At 44.9% G+C, this 17,512-nt stretch overlaps 2 protein-coding genes across 3 annotated transcripts; one reads left to right on the forward strand and one right to left on the reverse strand.

Moving 5' to 3' along the window:
- Positions 1 to 941: 941 nt before the first annotated feature.
- On the reverse strand, positions 942 to 2,503 carry LOC141934671 (parathyroid hormone 4-like). Its single transcript, XM_074850312.1, has 2 exons — positions 2,415 to 2,503; positions 942 to 1,338 (listed from the first exon to the last, which is right to left on the reverse strand). Exons 1-2 carry the CDS (start codon positions 2,501 to 2,503, stop codon positions 942 to 944), a joined length of 486 nt encoding a protein of 161 aa, XP_074706413.1.
- An 8,694-nt stretch (positions 2,504 to 11,197) lies between these two features.
- SRSF3 (serine and arginine rich splicing factor 3) lies at positions 11,198 to 17,159 on the forward strand. Of its 2 annotated transcripts, none has more exons than XM_074850506.1 (6): positions 11,198 to 11,327; positions 12,128 to 12,335; positions 12,861 to 12,995; positions 15,174 to 15,212; positions 15,965 to 16,051; positions 16,330 to 17,159. In XM_074850506.1, exons 2-6 carry the CDS (start codon positions 12,130 to 12,132, stop codon positions 16,355 to 16,357), a joined length of 495 nt encoding a protein of 164 aa, XP_074706607.1. In that variant the 5' UTR covers positions 11,198 to 11,327; positions 12,128 to 12,129; the 3' UTR covers positions 16,358 to 17,159. The 2 variants fall into 2 exon arrangements, 1 of the variants encoding a protein (XP_074706607.1); XR_012626421.1 differs by lacking the exon at positions 11,198 to 11,327 and adding an exon at positions 13,834 to 14,290 and having other exon boundaries at positions 16,330 to 16,472.
- The last annotated feature ends 353 nt before the right edge of the window (positions 17,160 to 17,512 follow it).

Raw genomic sequence — 17,512 nt, forward strand, 5'->3', positions numbered from 1 at the left:
TTTCAGGATTTAAAACAGCGTGTATAGTCCCGACATGATGGAAACGCTGATGTATTTGTATCACATGTGACAGACTGAATCTCTGAAAGACTAATTTTGCAATTAAACTGGACCTTGCTTTGCTTAGACAAAGCTGGTCCGTTTGACATTAAAGGTGAATAGTAAAATCATATGCTACCTCTCAGGAAACACCAGCAGCCTCGTGAAGCTGTCTTTCTGCCAAGAAAACATCGTGGGAGCTCTTGGAGAGGATTTCACATGAACAAAAAAAAATGTAGGAAGTCTTGAAATAAAAGGCTCAAATATGGACCCTGGAAGCTGATTCTCATCTTTTCCACCAGCAGACAGAGGTGAAAGTCTAGGGCTTTGGCTGGGAGGGTGGGAATCACTGCCAGCTTCTACCTCTCTGGCCTGGCAAAAGTTTGCCACCCTGAAGGAAAACTTGAGAGATGAGAGACTTAAACCATTCTATGTGCTGGAGAAGCAGGAAAAAAGCAAACATTTGGACCTAAAGTATAAGGGAAGTTATTACTACTGCAGAGCAGGGCAGAACTGCAGGCAGGTGTGAGAGAATCTGTATTGGGAGGTAACTGCTTCTCCGTGAGTCAAATCATTAGAGCAAGTGAGCCTGTGAATATGCAGATTAATGAACCAAACTTCCTGCTGCAAAGAGCTGCTGCAGCCCTAAGATATCAGTAACAGACAGGGAGGGCCCTGCCATGGCAAGGGCCTGTGACAAATGACCCCCACTCACAGTGACAGTACTTAGATTGCCTGCTAGGGAGAGAGCCTGGGTCCTTACAAGGGTCTCTACTCAACATCTAGGAGTAATTAATGGAACAAAGGGACATTATTATTCTTCTGCGGTTCACCTTTGCGCTAGAGCTTTTCCTTACAACATTACATGTCTGAAGCAATGGACGGACTGAGCTGGGTTGAGGCTAGTGGGAAAAGTTCTGTGGCTGGGTGCTAGGATTGCTCTTGCTGCCCAGCTCTTTGATTTGAAGGAGGTCGAAAAGGTCTTGTGGGTTCCAGTTTCCCTTCGGGCTCTTCACACACAAATCCAGCTGCTTTAACGGGGGGAAGCCCTGCTCCTTCTCCGTCAGTTCCAGCAGCTGCTTCAGCAGGCTTGAAGTCTCGTCTCTGTTGGTGCTGCTGTAGAGATCTGAGGGATCTTGGCTCTTCTGCGAATCCCACATGGCATTTGAAAGCGAAATATCCCTGCTGCTGGCTGTGTGCACACTGCCTAGGGCATTGTGGAGCCACATCAGGCGCTTCAGCCCTTGAAATGCCCTCCCTTTGTCATGCATGAGCTGATGCTCCGTCACTGCTCTTTTACTGCAACAACGGGAAGAAAGAGTTAGGTTAGGAACCAAGCACGGCCAGATCTAAGCTCCTGTTTCAAACGTGGCAGATTTGCAGCCGTCAGTTTTAGATGCTTCTCTAAACTGAGGAAGGAGCGTTGGTGGAGTCCACCCAGGATGTGGAGGACAGCCCCGAGGCGAGGCTCGTAGGGCTGGTGCCCGCAGCCAGCCTGGCCCTTGCAGGGCCCGCGGCGTGAGCACTCCCCTGCAGGCGAGCTCGGGCAGGCGGGGAGGCAGCCAGTTCCTGAAGATGGGAAGCTGAAAAACTGTGCCATTCCCAAAAGGTATTCCTTGGATCACCTTTTTTTTAAAAAAATAAACAACACACACACACACAAAAAACCCAAACAAACAAACAAACAAACCCACCAGACTGGGGAGACAGCGACAAAATTACCTTAGCAGGCTTTAAAAGCTCTTAGAGAGATCTGGTCTTTCCCTAATTTGGGTTCTTTTCAGCGGTTTAAACACCAGAATAAAATTCCCTTTTCATGACCTTAGTGTTCTAGGATTGTTGGGTTTGTTTCTTTCTTTCCAGAGCTGTAAATCAGGAGTAATTTAACTGAAGTCAGTGTCCATGAAATTAAAAAACCCCTTATCTTTCTCCCGATACACCAAAAATTTTGAGCCAAATATTGAGTGGGGAGGGCAGGCTAATTCTGGGATGCAATATTTCTGAATTTCAGGCTGTTTAGATAAACACCTCACTGCAGCTATAGGCTCTCACTGCAGATTTGGATCTGAATGGGAACCTAAATACAGAACTGTAGTGTGTGCCATTTCCACGGCTTGCATTGAACATCCTGACGTGGTTTGCTGCGCTGTGCTTAAAAGCATCAACTGAAATGTGGTGTATGTTACGCATCTAAAAACGCAATCGGTCTGATTTTGTACTGCATAGAGGGCGATGTAAAATGTTGCCATATCAGATGTAGAGGATTTTCCTTCCACCATGCTCTGGAGTAAGTGCCAGCGGTGGGGAATACAGCCCATTAAATCAAAGGCAAGCAGTCTTCTGATGGTATTAAGTAAAAGGATGATATTGCTTACTTTTCAGTGTCTTGACATGTTGCGAAACAGGCAAAAAAAAGAATTGCCAAAAATGTAACCATCTGCAGAGATCTCTGGGGCAGGAACATTTTCTCTCTTCTTTAAATCTGCTCCACAGGACAAGAAGCCGGCAGTATGATCAAAAATCTTTTTTCCTCTGTTCTTTCTTTCACCTGACAAAATGAATTTCAGCCTTTAAGCACTGGGAAAAGTGGAGCATTGTACTATGTTACATCATCCCTGGACCGCCCAGAACATCAGGCCTGTGGATTTGTAATATATACCAGTAAAAGATTAATAGATTTCATAGTATATTTCTACATTTCCTTCCTAAGAGTCCTAAATCTCCTTTTCCACTATTGCCTCCCAATATACTACTTCCCACTCTTGTACATTTGCAAGCACAGGAGATTATTTCATTCAGAACTGGCAAGAGACCTTCCTAATAAAAACTTAGCAGAAATTTAACAAAAAGATCAGGATTGGTGCCTAAGAAATCTGTCGCAAAACTCAAAAAGAGTTTAAGACTGGACCATGCAGATCAAGTTAAAAAGTGTAAACAGCCCTGGGACTTGACCTTTAACAATACAACCTTTTCCACGAGCAATACAAGCGCTGACACCCAAATCTGCCACTGCACAAGGAGGGTATTAGGCTGCTACCGGATTTCTTTTCTGTCAAGAAGTGGATTTCTGCTTAGGGAAGTGATAACTAGAAAATGTAATTCTACAGTGATTATTTTCATCTAAGTTACAACTGCATTCAGTTCTGTGTCTGCTCTTGGCATCGGTACACCTCTGCCTGCCCATCCTTCCAACCCCACCACTCTTTTATCGCCAGGTCTGTCACTAAAATTTCTGCATTCTTTTACACTAATGACTGCACCCTGCTTTTAGGATCAGCTTCAGCCTGTCTCTTTAGTTATTTACCACCAAAACCTGTATTAATTGTTACATCAAAACCTAGATGGACAACAAAACAGAAGTTGCAGCATTTAAGCTTGCGTAAGAATAGTAAAGATACGTTCCTGTATAATGAGGCTACTATTTTTTTTAAGAAATACTTCTTTTTGTGCTGAAGCAGTTTGGGTTAATAAAAAACGCAGCATCTCCTCAAATTACTTTTCTTTATACTAACTTGAATGTTGAATTGTCAGTGACTGGATAGAAAGGCAAATTATACATTTGGCTGTAAAAATTAAGCTTGTTCTTAATAAGTCTACTCCACTAATTTGTGAATAATTTCCTTGGACAATGTGTTCAAGAGAAGCTAGACATGAAATAACAAATGGGTATTAGTTCTGATTTAAAAATATCTGTATTAAATACAGATACATACACATAAATATACATATAGATGTGTGTATATTTACATGCTGTATATTTTGTTATGCTAATGTAGAACTCCTGCTCATATAATAGATAAGCTCTACTTTTCTATTGTGATCAACACTAAACTATGTATTAATGAAAAAGCATCTTCCAGTTACAAAAGGAACGTTATCTACTTACTGATGAACTTGTAGATATCACAGTTCTGATCTGCCAGTCTTGGCGTGACGTTCCAGTCGCAATGCCAACGAGTGCCTTTCACCTTCTTTTATACCAGCACAGAAACCACGGAAACAATAGAAATGATCTCTACAGCACTTTGTGACTAAGACCTTTCCTCTCGTGTCAGTGAGACAGCTCCCTGTTTCCAGCGATAATAAATCTTGGATTCTGAAGTGTTCTGTTCAGCCGTGACTAAAGAAAAGATCACATTTGTGAACAGTTTTCTTATTCCTTTGCCATCTCTCCTGTTTTGTGAGAACTTTAAGATGATGCAAAAGGGATATTCAAACCTGTTTTTCCAGGGTTGATCAGGAGAAATGTCTCTGGTATGCAGAAGGGATCTCCCTCCTCTGCTGTCCTCATGGACTCACATACAGGACACTGAAGTTGCATAGGAGGAAGCAAATCAACAATACTGATGAACTCTGTGATGCCAGTTATCATACAAACAGCAAAATGGGACCTTTCACAGCAAATCTAACTGAGGAGTTGGTAAATAAGATGCCACTCGATTTTAATGGTCAGTACAAATTTCATTTAAATCGTTGATTTTACAGTACAGTAAACATTTGTTTTAAATCTTGGAAACTGGGGACATACAGAGAAGACTTATTAACTGATTAAACAATAAAACTGCAAGTGGTAGCTTAGGCAAAAAGCCAAATTCTGATCTGCTTTGGAACCCTACAAGTTGATGCCGTGTGAGGTTTGATACTCACTTCACGATCTCTGACCAGGTAATTTCAACAGAATTTGGATACTCAGGATGTGGCCGGACCAGTAGGCTGAAACACTAGTCTAGAGAACAAGTTCCTATTTCTCAAAGTGAAAGAAAGTGAATGTATTTGTCACCTCTGAGGAAAAATTCCCTGGAAGGATTGAAAAGATAATTTGCTTAGTGTTATCAGAAGCTACTGATTCCTTTTAGCCAAGCCATAGGCACAGCCATACGTTCCCATTAAACCCAGTCTCGGGTGAATGCAAACACATTGTCCAAACGGAGACAGGCCCTATTAGCAGTGCTCGCACGACCTCATCTATTCTCGTGGCTTCTACGGACATCAAATTGCTTTTTATTACAGTCCTCATGACAGCTTATTTTGAGCCCCGCTATTTCAGAGCAATCAAATAAGTGTTTCTGATTTCATTACGTGAGTCCCAATTGTTAAGGAGAGTGTCACTCATTAAAGAGAACAAAGTGTACCACCAATTAAAGATGACATTTGTTAAATATTGGTGGCACAGGGGCCTGCTTCACATCTTAGTTTCCAGGGTAGCAGTTACACTGCAGTTACACTGAATTATCTGCCTCTGAAACCAAGGTTTCTTAGTTACATCTTCAAGGATTAATAAGCACTGGCCAAAGTCATGTCCAGAACATCTGGTCTAATTCATCCATGAACTTTTTGAGTCTCCATTATATAATGGGTTTTCACTGAACGTGGTTACCGGCATCTCCACTGAAAGAACTAATATGCCATTAATCCGAGTGACTACAGACAGCCAGAGACACTGACCTGGGATCAGTAACCGGGCACTTGAAGCATTCTGTGATGGCCAAACCACATTGCCGTGGCTACGCTCTTCCACTGGGTATTTCTTTCCACCCAAGAACTTAGAAGAAGTCAAAATAACTCTGGACGTGACTTTGTTACATCTCCCTGAGATGTGAGGACAGACTGCGGTGAAGTTACGATCTATCTTGGAGAAGCATCCGGCGCAGTAGGGAAAAGATGCTTGCAGGGATTTGTTTGCAATATTTCTAAAGAAAATATAAAATGTGTTGATTGAACAGTTTATACCACAGCCACACACATAGCAGTTAGTATTTCTAACCATGATGGGGACATTGATAATTTCACAAGGAGAAATGCACAAACAGCACTACCAGGTGATATTTTTAGCTGATATAAATGAATCTCTGCAAGAGCTCTGAACAGTGTAGAGGAGACTAAGAGCTGCCAGGGAAGTAACCAGCAAACCCAGCTGACTGGAGTTTGGTTACCTCGGGGCCTCCCTCCGAGCACACTCGGAGCCATCAAAGGTTTTAGCCTTGGCTTCAAAGCCTTCGCTCGCACCCTCCGGCTTTTCCTGGTCCTAAGGCCTGACCTCATTAGAGGGTGCCTTTGCTCTTCAATCACCTTTTTCAGTGGGAGCGGCTGAGCGAGGAGGGCTGTGCAAATTACGGTTTCCCAGCCAGTGATTCTGTTGTTTTGCTTTCCAGTCCTCTCCCCAGGGAGCCAGGTGGGGGAGGAAGGGAATATGGCTTGCTGCAGAGCATGAAAGAAAAAAGCAAGAGAAAGCCTGGAGGCCCAGTTGAGGGGGAAGAAGGAATGGGGGAGGGAACAGAAAGCAAAGCAAATGTGCAAATAACCTCGTTAGGGCAAGGGGGATCCTCTTGCCTGGGATTTGAAAACTTAATTAAACAAAGACTGTACTGCATCAAAGGGATCCTCTATCTGCAGGGAGATGGACAGACAGATCTGATGAATTTTTTCCACATGCTGTTCTCTGTTATTCACCAGTAACAGGAGTGTGGGCTCCGGCAGGCTTCACGCTTCTCTAATGTAAAAATCGACTTTGCTTTTTTGGATTGTTTTTTTTTTTTTTCCCCTAACTGCTCTTAGCCTCACAGAGTAAAATTCATATGAGCTGTTCAGTACGGTGTGTGGAAAGAAAGACACCGCCCTGTTGAGAGGAAACTGTTTGACCACACTTGGATGGTAAATATAGTTCCCCTGAGCTGCTGGTGAAGCAGCTGCTAATGAATGGCTGCTCTCCCTTCCTGGCCTCCCTAATTGAGAGATCAGAGGAAATGACACCTCGAAGCAAACCCGGAGGCCACGAAGACTTCTGCACCACTACACCCACATCTCTGGGCACTACGGGGGCCATCACCAGCCCTCAGCCCCGGGAGGAAGGAGCCAGCAGCAGCATCGCCTCAGTAACCATTTAAAGGAGATGAAATTCTGCTCCTAGAGAGCAGGCTCCAGGCTTCCCCTCGGCTTGGGTGCTTATAGCTCTGCTGTATCACCTTCCTACTGCTGGGGGGACAGTCTTGTGCGATCCGGAGAGGCGTATGTAATCGCATTTGTGGGGGGTAGGCTCCAGGGCCAGCGTCTGGCCTGCGTGGGCAGTTTTAAATCCTGACCCCTAATCCACTACATACTGCATCATCCCAGAGAGAACTCCCATCTTCCAGGGGATTAAAATTGGAGTGGAACAGCAGTGAGTCAGGCTCACTGGTTTAATTTTCCGTTTACTGATTTCAAGTCAGATTTACAGAAGTGCCTGAGCCTCACAGCTCTATCTGAATAGGATAGCAAGAGTGTTTTGTCCTCCAAAACCTGCCCCGGAGCCAAGCCTGGGGCTGATTCTTTTTCCCTCCCAAAACAGTCTCCAGATGGAATATTTTCTGTGTGCAAAACAAATTCAGGTGACGCTGAGACAAAGCCACTGGTCTCTTGTGCTGCTTCTGTAACACCTGCTGGGCTTCTCTAAACTTATCCCTGGTTCGACAGGGCTGCAGTAAACCTGGAGAATTCCACCGAGAACCTCGACTGAGCAAAAACAAAATACAGGGAGGGGTGTCTCCCCTGGAAGGAGCCGGGATGCGCCCTGCGAGAGGCGAATGCCGCCATCTGGTGCCCGCAGCTCGGTGTGGCCGGGCCGGGCGAGGGGGGGCGGGCAGGGGCTGGCCCCAGCTGGGGGGGAAAGAGGTGCTGCGGCTCAGGGGCACCCCAAATCCTGCCGGAGGAGCCCCAAGGTTACCTGGGAATCAGCTGTCTTGTCCCCAGATTAGAGGGCTTTGTGCTAGAGGGGGTGCCCAGTCGCTAATGTCTGTAGGACCAAAAAGAGGGTTCTTAAAGGACTAAATTGGCCAAGGGCTGGTCTGGGTTTCTTATTTCTTTATCAGTGACAGCAAATGTTCCTGAGGGAGAGTGGTGCGTCAGTGTGCCACCATGCAGGGGTCATAGGGCTGCCAGCAGTGGGGTCTGGCGTTGTAATCGACACCCCGCCCGCAGGTGTAAAAGATGCAGAAGGAGGTGGAACCCCAGCAGTGGCAGAAGGCTCACGCCTGGGAGGATGGGGTGAAGGTTGGGGAGCTAAGAGTCTCCAAATGACTTGGCACTCAAGTAAAGGGACGTCCTGCTAACTAATCCCCAGGTGCTGAGGCTTGGGGACGTGCTGTGCCCCTGCGCGGGATGCGGGGTGTGTCTTAGTTTAGGTGTATGATGTAGAGATTATAGTCTGTTGTTTCACTCTCCCTTTACTTGAGGACTGAGGCACAGCTAAAAGCTTGAACAGTGAAAAAAATCATATACTTTAGAAGTGGGGGGGTAAGAAACAGGGACTTGCACCCTGTAAACAGAAGAGCAGTTGTGGTAGGAATAAGCTTATGGAAGCTGGTTGTAATATATGTAAAAATCAGGCAAGTGTAAATCACTGTTTCTTTAGAAAATAGCCTTCATCAAGATTAGTCTATTAGCAGGATGTGAAAATGGGTTGAATCCACAAGAACTTCACAACCTGCTAGCTGAGGTATGACTATGTGCAGTCAGCTTTCTGACTGAAGTAAAGGCCTGTCCCGTCAGACCAGTTCCTGTTGTGTTTGTGTCATGACATTTCCTAGAAGACCTTTCTGTAGGTAGAATAATGCCAGTAAATAAGTATTTTTGCTAATGTTGTCTAGGTTCGCTTGAGGAGCAACTCTAAGAGATCCTATTGCTGATATAAGTATTCTTCAGTAAATATTGTCTGTCTCCTGAAGTATCCCTTAAATTTGGCTCACATGGCTGAGGTTTCTTCCAAATCATAATGGCTAGAATATGTTCATTTTCTTATGAGATTTAAATCTCAGAAACAATGATAGCAGCTTGAATAGAACACCTTACTTCTTGTCAGTCTGGTCATGGATTCTGATCTGGCCATGTTATAAAATAGAGAACTCTGTAATTGTGGGGGTGTTAGGTGCCTTTTCAGTCCAGCCCACCTCATTAAAGTAGATCTGATCTTGTTTGTAAGGTCAATGTTCTCTCCTTCCTTTTGTGGAAGATCCGATGAATGTAAAAGTTCTGTACATCTCACAAATATTGGACCCGAGTGGTATTTTCTCACTGCAAAAGGAAGAGAGGTGCAATTGCAGCAGGATTTTTCAAACACTTACAAACTTGGAATAAGGCAGAAAGTAACGTAACACAGTGCAGCGTTCATATACGTATGCACATATACAGTGCTGCTCAGAGCTCTTTCAGGGGATCATCTTTTGGAGGACAATCAAAACGCTGACTTTTGAATTACTGAAGTGCTGTGTGGCTGTGTTGGGGCGTCCTGAAACCGACTGTGGAAATAGGTTGGGTTTTTGGCTGAATACAGTTGCCTGTGTTCTGACCCCTGCCTTTTGTCACAGTTATGTGCCACATTTAGTTTCTTTATAATGCCAAAAGCAAACTGAAAATGGATTATGTTTGGATGACGTGCTTTTTATGGCATGTGATTTATAGAGCATGGTGATGGGCCTAAGCCCACCTAAGAAGTGTCTTGAATAAAGCAGGTAGTATGTCCTAGATGAGTGCTGGATGCTGTGTTTATTTTGCAGGAGGTGAACTTACTTCTCAATAAATCCTTTGTTGCCAAGCGTGTCATCTGTAACTATTTTCATATGTCATGTGTAACTCTGGTACAAAGTTAAAAGATCTGTTAAGATTACAAGATTGTCCGAGTTGCCCTCTAACTAATGTTTGGTGTGGTTTGGTTTCTTTTTTTTTTTTTTTTTGATATTGATTATTGCAAAACTTAAATCATGTTTTAAACGTACATTATGTTGATATGAGGCAGCGTCTAGTTAATGTTGTAAATCCCAGTTGAGAAGGGAGGTGAGCATGGGAAATCACCATCTCAGAGGAGTCATAAAGTGAAATGGCTGAACAGCCCCAAGTAAACTTCGAATTATTTCCTTTATGTTGCCTCAGGAAATTAACCGTCAACTAATTTAGATTACAGAATATTAGATTTCTTTAATTAAATGTGGGTGACTGTCAGATAACTGTACACATTATAAAGTTACTTTAGAGCATCAGTTACCTCAAAATCCTTTGTTTTTCTGTCCCTTGGCCAATTTTGACTCTCAGAAGGATTTTACTGAAAAGAGGTTTTTAAAAATAATGAGGGATGCTGCAAAAGATTTTGGAAAATTCTACTGGTTGTCATTAATTCCAATAATTTTTTTTTACATGCTGGTACAATTCTAGCAGACTGAGGATGCCCCATCCTCTGCATAGTTCCTGTTTGGAAAACACAGTACATGTGCATTAATTTGTACTGAAAACGCCTTATCACATATAATATTACTCAAAGTATTACTAATTATACTTGTACCAGATAAATTTGTCTTGTCTGGTCCGAGTCAAAAAGGTAAAGTCTGGATTGAACACAGCCCACAGATATGACTTTTGAAAGTTACTGCAGCAACAGCCCTGGGTGGGTTTCTCACATTATTTGATAACCTGAAACAAGAGGTTTGTTATCTAAGGCAATCCCTCTAGAGCAAGTTGTTTTTTGAACTGATATGTCCTAGCTAAATGAATCAGAGTTTAGTAAAGTACGTCAACACCACTTAACAATGCCCTCTGTAACAAATTTATCGGTTTCAAATCCTCTTGTTTTCTTGAGCGCTGAAAAAAAAAATCACTTCCCTCTTTTGTGCCTCAGTAGGCAGAAGCCCGGGCATAAATTTTACCAAAAACTATTGAGTTAACACCGGTTTGCTCAACACATTTATTTAAAGCTACTGCCCATGGGGAGAAGTTATTATTAGCGAATCCTAGCTTTTATAGATGTAAAACACTAATGACAAGGGGACGATGCTTAAAAAACCCACGGCCTGAATGTACCCCACCGGGTCAGAGAGACACGAGAAATGAAAACCTTCTTTCTCTTTGTAGCCAGCAAAACAGCCTCCCTGGGTGTGTTGTCATTTCCTGATTTCCGAGACTTGAAGTCTCTCCTCGATAATCAGTTTCTAAAGCGAAATTTTGTGCGAGAGGAGGGGAAGGGCTCGGCCTGCGGAGCCGCCTCAGGACTCCCGCCGCTGGCGGGGAGGAGGAGCCCGCCCGCCGCCGTTCGGGGCCGCGCGGAGGCGGCGGGATGAGGCGAGCTGTCAATCAGAGGAACGGCGCCCTCTGATTTGCTGCCGCGTGGAGTCACGTGGGAGCAGACTGCCAGTATATAATGGCGGGCGGGGTAGGTACCCGCCGCCATTTTGTCCAGTGAAGAAAAGCGGAGCGGGAGTCTCGTTGAGGGTCGAGTCGGCTACGAATTTAGCGCGGGCTCCCTTCGCGCGCCCTCCCTCTTAGCATCGGTGAGGATCTTCACCTCGGAGGGCGGGGGGGAGGTGGCACCCGCGGTCTCGGTCCTCGGCAGGGCGGATGGAAGCGGCGGGGCCCGGTGGCGGCAAACAAAGAGCAGCCGCCATTTTGTAAAGCTGGGCCGCGGGCGGTGGCTGCCGCTGCGCTGAGGAAAGCCGGGCGGGGAGAAGGCGGGTAGGCCACGGGTTGCCTTAAAGAGCCCGCTCGCCGCCGTTTCTCTGCGGCTGTGGCCAGTGAGGCGAGTTACGGCTGGGCGGGGGGTGGTGCGGCGCCTTTCCCGCCCGCTCCGGGGGAGCGCCGCTTCTTCACGCCGCGTATGCGGCGCTGAGGAGACGCTAGGGAGGGATTCCCCGAGCGCTCCCGGCGTGGTCTCCGCCGGAGGTGGCGCTGCTTTTCCCCCCGGCCTGTGCAGTTTCCCCTGAGTCCCGCTCCGAGAACAATGGAGCCCCGCTCCGGCGCAGCGCTCCCCCTGCAGGCCCGGCCCCCGCAGCAGCCCAGGGGCAGAGGGGCGCAGAGAAACAGCCCCATGCAAAGTTGGGGGCCTTAAAAGTAAGCGAAATTCCCTGAAGCGGTGAATTTTAATCACGGTTACGAGATAGTAGATAGCTTTTCTGTTCGTTTTTAAAACACACTCTTCCACACCCTCCACCCCTTCCACACAGGTAAATGTTTATCATGTCAGATCATATCACTGTTGTCGTTTCTGGGAAAAGGAACCAACAGAATTGCTTCCTTTGTAAATGAATAAACACTTGCTGTCTGTTAAGTATACATGAGCTTTTTTTTGTCCTAGCAATGCATCGTGACTCTTGTCCGCTGGACTGCAAGGTTTATGTGGGTAACCTTGGAAACAATGGCAACAAAACTGAATTAGAGCGAGCTTTTGGCTACTACGGACCACTGCGCAGCGTATGGGTGGCAAGAAATCCTCCTGGTTTTGCCTTTGTGGAATTTGAAGATCCACGAGATGCAGCTGATGCAGTAAGAGAACTAGATGGAAGGTAAAACGTGCTTCTTGTGTGTTTGGCTTGCCTGGTGAAAATAAGAGAAATTGTGGGTAGTGGTATAGTTTAAATTGGGAAGCTTCAACTGGCAAAACCATGGACTTGACACATTTGTTACACAATACTTATTTGTATGGTGATATAAGGCCTTAATAGTACAGGAATAGCACTGGGACAGTTAATTTTACAATTTAGAGTTGGACTCCCAAGTTAGTCATGACTTGGACCCCTTGGTGCGTATTAGTTAAATTCAAGATGGTGTTACTATAAAGAGGAGAGAGACACTCCTTGGTTCCTTCTCTGCTCGCTTTAATAGCTTGGCAAGCTTTCAGAAGCGGCCAAACCTTTTGTCTGTCCTGCTGGAGTCTGCTTTTGTCGACTGAATACCGTGTACTTTAATGTGTTTAGCTAGAATGTTTTTCCCCCTTGTTGCCTCTTCCTTTTCACCCTTGATTCCGTAGGCTTTCTTCTGCACGCAGCCTTTCCCGGGAAACGCTAACTGATGTCAATCTCTTTTCCCAGAACCCTCTGTGGGTGTCGTGTCAGAGTGGAGCTCTCCAATGGTGAGAAACGGAGTCGGAACCGTGGGCCACCTCCATCCTGGGGCAGGCGTCCTCGAGATGACTATCGCAGAAGAAGTCCTCCTCCTCGTCGCAGGTACCCTAGGTCCAAGTACACTCATAGAGCTGTTGGCACTGTTACCACTTAGCGTCCTAGAAGCAGGCTTTTTAAAAGCATGTTGATGGATAACGTTCATCTATCTGATCACAATTTGGAGATGGCAAATGCTAAAAAAAAGAAAAAACAAACCCCAAAACCCCACAAAATCGAGGTGAACTTGTGTTGAATGTTGGCTTTTGTCCTTAGGTCACTGTGCAAGTTGGTAGTCAGTGCCCTCTATCCTGGACTTACCCTCGTTCCTCCTAAAATCTGCTCATCTTCTAGTCACACTTTCCCTTTCTTCCCCATACTTCAACTTAGGCTGTTCCTTTCCTTTATTCCATAATGGCAAAACATGACATACAGCAGCTTAGCATTTCCATACAGATGTGTTTCTCCGCTTTGTTTGCACAATTGAAATACTTTCCAAGCAGGCAGCTGTTTAATAATAGATCAAGTAACAGTTGCTCTAAACATCTAGAATCTTTACACTTCAGTGTTAGTTTGGAATTAAACCATCGTGTGACGATCCTGTCACTTGAGGTTTGCAAACCCAGCTCTAAAATATAGCAGGATTTTTGGTAACTGACACGTTCTTGGACCCAGACTAGCTTGTCTGGCGGTTTAAGTCTGCAACGTGGTTTTTGCAGGACTGAATTTACCTGTTGCAGGTGAGTGAAGTCCTCACAAGTCAGGGTTTCAAGCTTACCCTTTTGCTGTTGAAAATAACACATTAGGAGTATTTGTTAGCTAATAGATGGTTGTACTGATGGCTTGTTTTTCATTTTTTTTATGCTTTTTGGTCCATCTATTAATAAAAATGAACCCGTTACAGAGTCACCATCATGTCTCTTCTCACCACCCTCTGAGTCTGCATTAGCCAGTCAACTAGCCCTTTCAGCGTCATGTGACCAGCGCGCCCCATGCAGCTTGGCTGGTGTCGTTTCACATGACCCAGGCATGGCCAGTCGTCAGGTTGCACCGCCCTTTGGTTCCCGAGCATGCTGTTTTCTCTCAGCCTTCTCTCCAACCTTAACCAAATCGGCAGCAGCCACCTCGACCGCCCACACATTCCCGGCCAATCAGCTCAGCTGTTTATTTACCAAATGTCTTCACAACAACTACAGCAGCAGCCTTCGGCTAACAAAAAAGCAGGAAAAATCCACAACACCCCCTTCGCCAACCAACTAAATACAACGCAACATCTGGCAAAACCTTTTCAGCAAATTCTTCTTGGCAGTCAGTCCGGCAGCCTCACCTCACCATTTCTAGCTTGTTGAAACCAAAAACTAGTAAGTTTTTCCTGCTTATACAGTTTACTGCTGGTTAAAATAAGGAGTAAGCGGCTTATAAGTAATTACTTTTCTCAATCAAAGGCTGGCTGTGCATAATTGAGTGGTAACGTACATATGTTGCTTGAGAAAACTTTTAAGGGTGATATGGAAGCTCTTACACTGTGAATAACGTAAAAACCAGTATATTTGCATGTGAGATGCCAAACTAAATTTTTAATAAAGCTCTAACAAACTTAGCTTTTCCTTGCCAGAAAAGTCCTATCACCTTTAAATGGTTTTACTAACAGTTTTCAAAACTTAAAACAATTACTTTTTGGGATGAACTGGGCCGAGCTAAGGTTATTTTTTTTATTTTTTATTTTTTTAAGAAAATAGTCTAAACACACTCTATGGCATTAAAAATGACAATCACAGATATGCAGTTCTAATGTAGCACTTAATGGCATTATCAATATTTACACTGAGCGCATTTTCACTTTTTTTCCACTTGGTATCTCTTATGTCTTGTTATGGACCTTTTTGGCTTGCATGGGTTCCAAAACATTTGGTCTGTGCTATTTTTTTTTTTTTTGGAACCACTTGTGGGACTTTGGTGTGGTGTTCTGGGCAGTGTATTTAGTTGAAATGGAAAGTGTTGCTTTGGACAAGTCTGCTATGAAGCATTCTTAGTTAAAGTGAATTCGTGGTTGGAAACGTGCTGTTCACACTGAGCTTTGTTTTACTGCCTAATCTTTCCATGCCTTTTACTGGATGATGGATGCCAGTTATTCTTGGCACGTTCCCTGGGCCCAACAGTGAGTTTGACAAGTTGGGAAATGCCTCACCCCATTAATGCTAAAAGAATTGATAAAAAGCCTCACATTTCTTTTTCTGGTTCTAGATCACCGCGAAGGAGAAGCTTTTCTCGCAGCCGCAGCAGGTACGCAGCAGTTCATGACAGCATGGGCCGTTTTGTCGGGGAGGTTTGAAAAGAAAGAAACCAAAGCAGCGTGACGTTTGGGCTGCGTGGCGTCCAGGGGAGGCGTTGTAACTCGGTAAAAGGGAGAAACGGGCTTGCTGCTGTCACGTTGCTTGCCTTGGAGTTAATTTACACAGCTATTTGAGATTCCAGGGTTAGCAGTTGAAGGATATTAAGAATGGCAGTAATAGTTTTTCTGTTCTGCAGCTGTCCAAGGTTCCTGCCAGTTTTTCTTAAAATTTCTGTGTTCACATGCTCCTCTCCTCCACATCCCGAGAGCCACGACACAGGGGATAAAAAACCCATCGTGAGCATGTTCTGCTGTCGCGTACTGCAGAGCGTTGGGTGGTGGTGATGCAGTTTGTGTTGGGAGCTTTGAAGCTTCCAGAGCTCACGTGCGATTTTTGTTCTTGTAGCACAGGAAGCTGCGTTGCTGTGAGGGATGTGTAAGTCCATGTGGACATGCCAGGTTAGCTGAGGCACCGATTTAAACTGTGGTTGCCTGTTCACAGCGTGACTTAAGCAGTGTTGGACGGCTCAAGCTGATTATTCTTACCTGAAGGAAAGGCTAATACAATAATCATTAACGGGTTTCCCCTGGTTGAATAGTTAAAAACCTTAAGGTGCTGAAGGGAAGCTCTTCAGATCGCATGCTTCGCCTCATTCAGCTTTGATTTGATGCTGCAATCATCTTGCATTGTTGTCTTTAACAGGTCCCTCTCCAGAGACAGAAGAAGAGAGAGATCACTCTCACGGGAGAGGAATCACAAGCCTTCTCGTTCCTTCTCCAGGTCTCGCAGGTAGGATGAGTCTTGCCGTGGTTATGCAGTTTGAGTAAATCTGTAAAGATGATCCTTGCCGTGGTTTGGTAATACTGAAGAGAGTTGTGGTGGAGAATCTGTAGTGTCCTATGAGGTTCTTCACCTTGAATTCAATACTCAGTTTATTAAATGACCACTATTCTTAAAATGCTTAAATATCATCTACTTAATGTCATCTAAAGGTCACTGGGGTTGGGGGGATTTAAAGCGAAATCTGCTCTTGGCCTCTGGATACTAACGTGTCTCTTCTTCCTCAGTCGCTCCAGGTCAAATGAGAGGAAATAGGACTGTGAGCAGGAGCTGTGTACAGGAACTCATTAGATCTGAGGACAGGAGGAGTATGTACAGAACATTGTTTTGTTTTGAAACTTCATAAAGCTTGGTGCATTTTTAAAATGTTTTAGCTGTTGAACTTGCTTTGTTCCTTGTATCTTGTAACAGGTGGCAAATGTAAAGATGTGAATCTGTATATGGTTCTGAGCAGATCATATGATTTGTAATATTAATCGCTTCACAATGTACCGTTACGCACAGTTGTTTGTGTTGAATGGGAAGCAGTTTGTCTTGCGTAGGTAGAAGAGTGCGTCTGGTCTTGACCCGCTGGGCTCTGTTTTGCTGGGACTCTGCGCAATGGCGACGTGTTCATGGCGGAGGCGTTGGTCTGTGCAGAGCGGGGTGCCGATGCTTCCCGGCGCGGTTCTTGGAAACAGCCAGGAACGCCGAGGGTGGCCTGGGGGGGGAATGGCTGAGCTGCAGTGGCATCCCGAGCTCTAGTTCTGACTTTCATTACCTGGAACCGAGCTACTTTATATTACGTGGAATATAAATTTTTAGCCGTATGGTCAGTTAATTTTGTACTTTCATGTGACTAGAGTACTAAAATAGATGATTGTTGGTTGACCATCTATTCCAGAACCTCTGAATAGACCAAATACACAGCAGAACTGACAGCTGGAGTGGGTGTGTTGCGTGCGTAATGGTACATTGTAAAAGTTAGGAATTAAACATTTCTTTACTGTACAAGAATTTTCATGTCACTTGTAAAATGTCTTTTGTGAGATCCTTGGGATTAAAGTTTTGGTTACAACTTGTTGTTCAGTATTTCACTTGAGTACCTGTTTGTACATTCACATCGTGGAATGTGGCGCAATGTGGTTTAAAATCAGTGTGGGCTGGGGTAAGATGGTGCTTGTGACATCCCGCTGGGACGCGCCTGGGAAGGATCGGGCGCTGCTCTACGTCGTGGGTCCTTCCCTGTCGCTGCTCCGCACCCTCGGCCGGGGCTTTCATTCTCCCTCACATGAGTGCAGTGAGAGCTCACAAGCTGCCCTGAGAGAGGAGGGGCTGTATCAGTTGTGTGTGTTTAGATTAAATCCATTGTACTGAACAATTGTTTAATTTCCTTCACTTGTGCTGCCCAGGTGAGGACAAGATGATGGC

This window comes from Strix aluco, chromosome 25, assembly GCF_031877795.1.
Source record: "Strix aluco isolate bStrAlu1 chromosome 25, bStrAlu1.hap1, whole genome shotgun sequence".
Taxonomy (NCBI): Eukaryota; Metazoa; Chordata; class Aves; order Strigiformes; family Strigidae; genus Strix; species Strix aluco.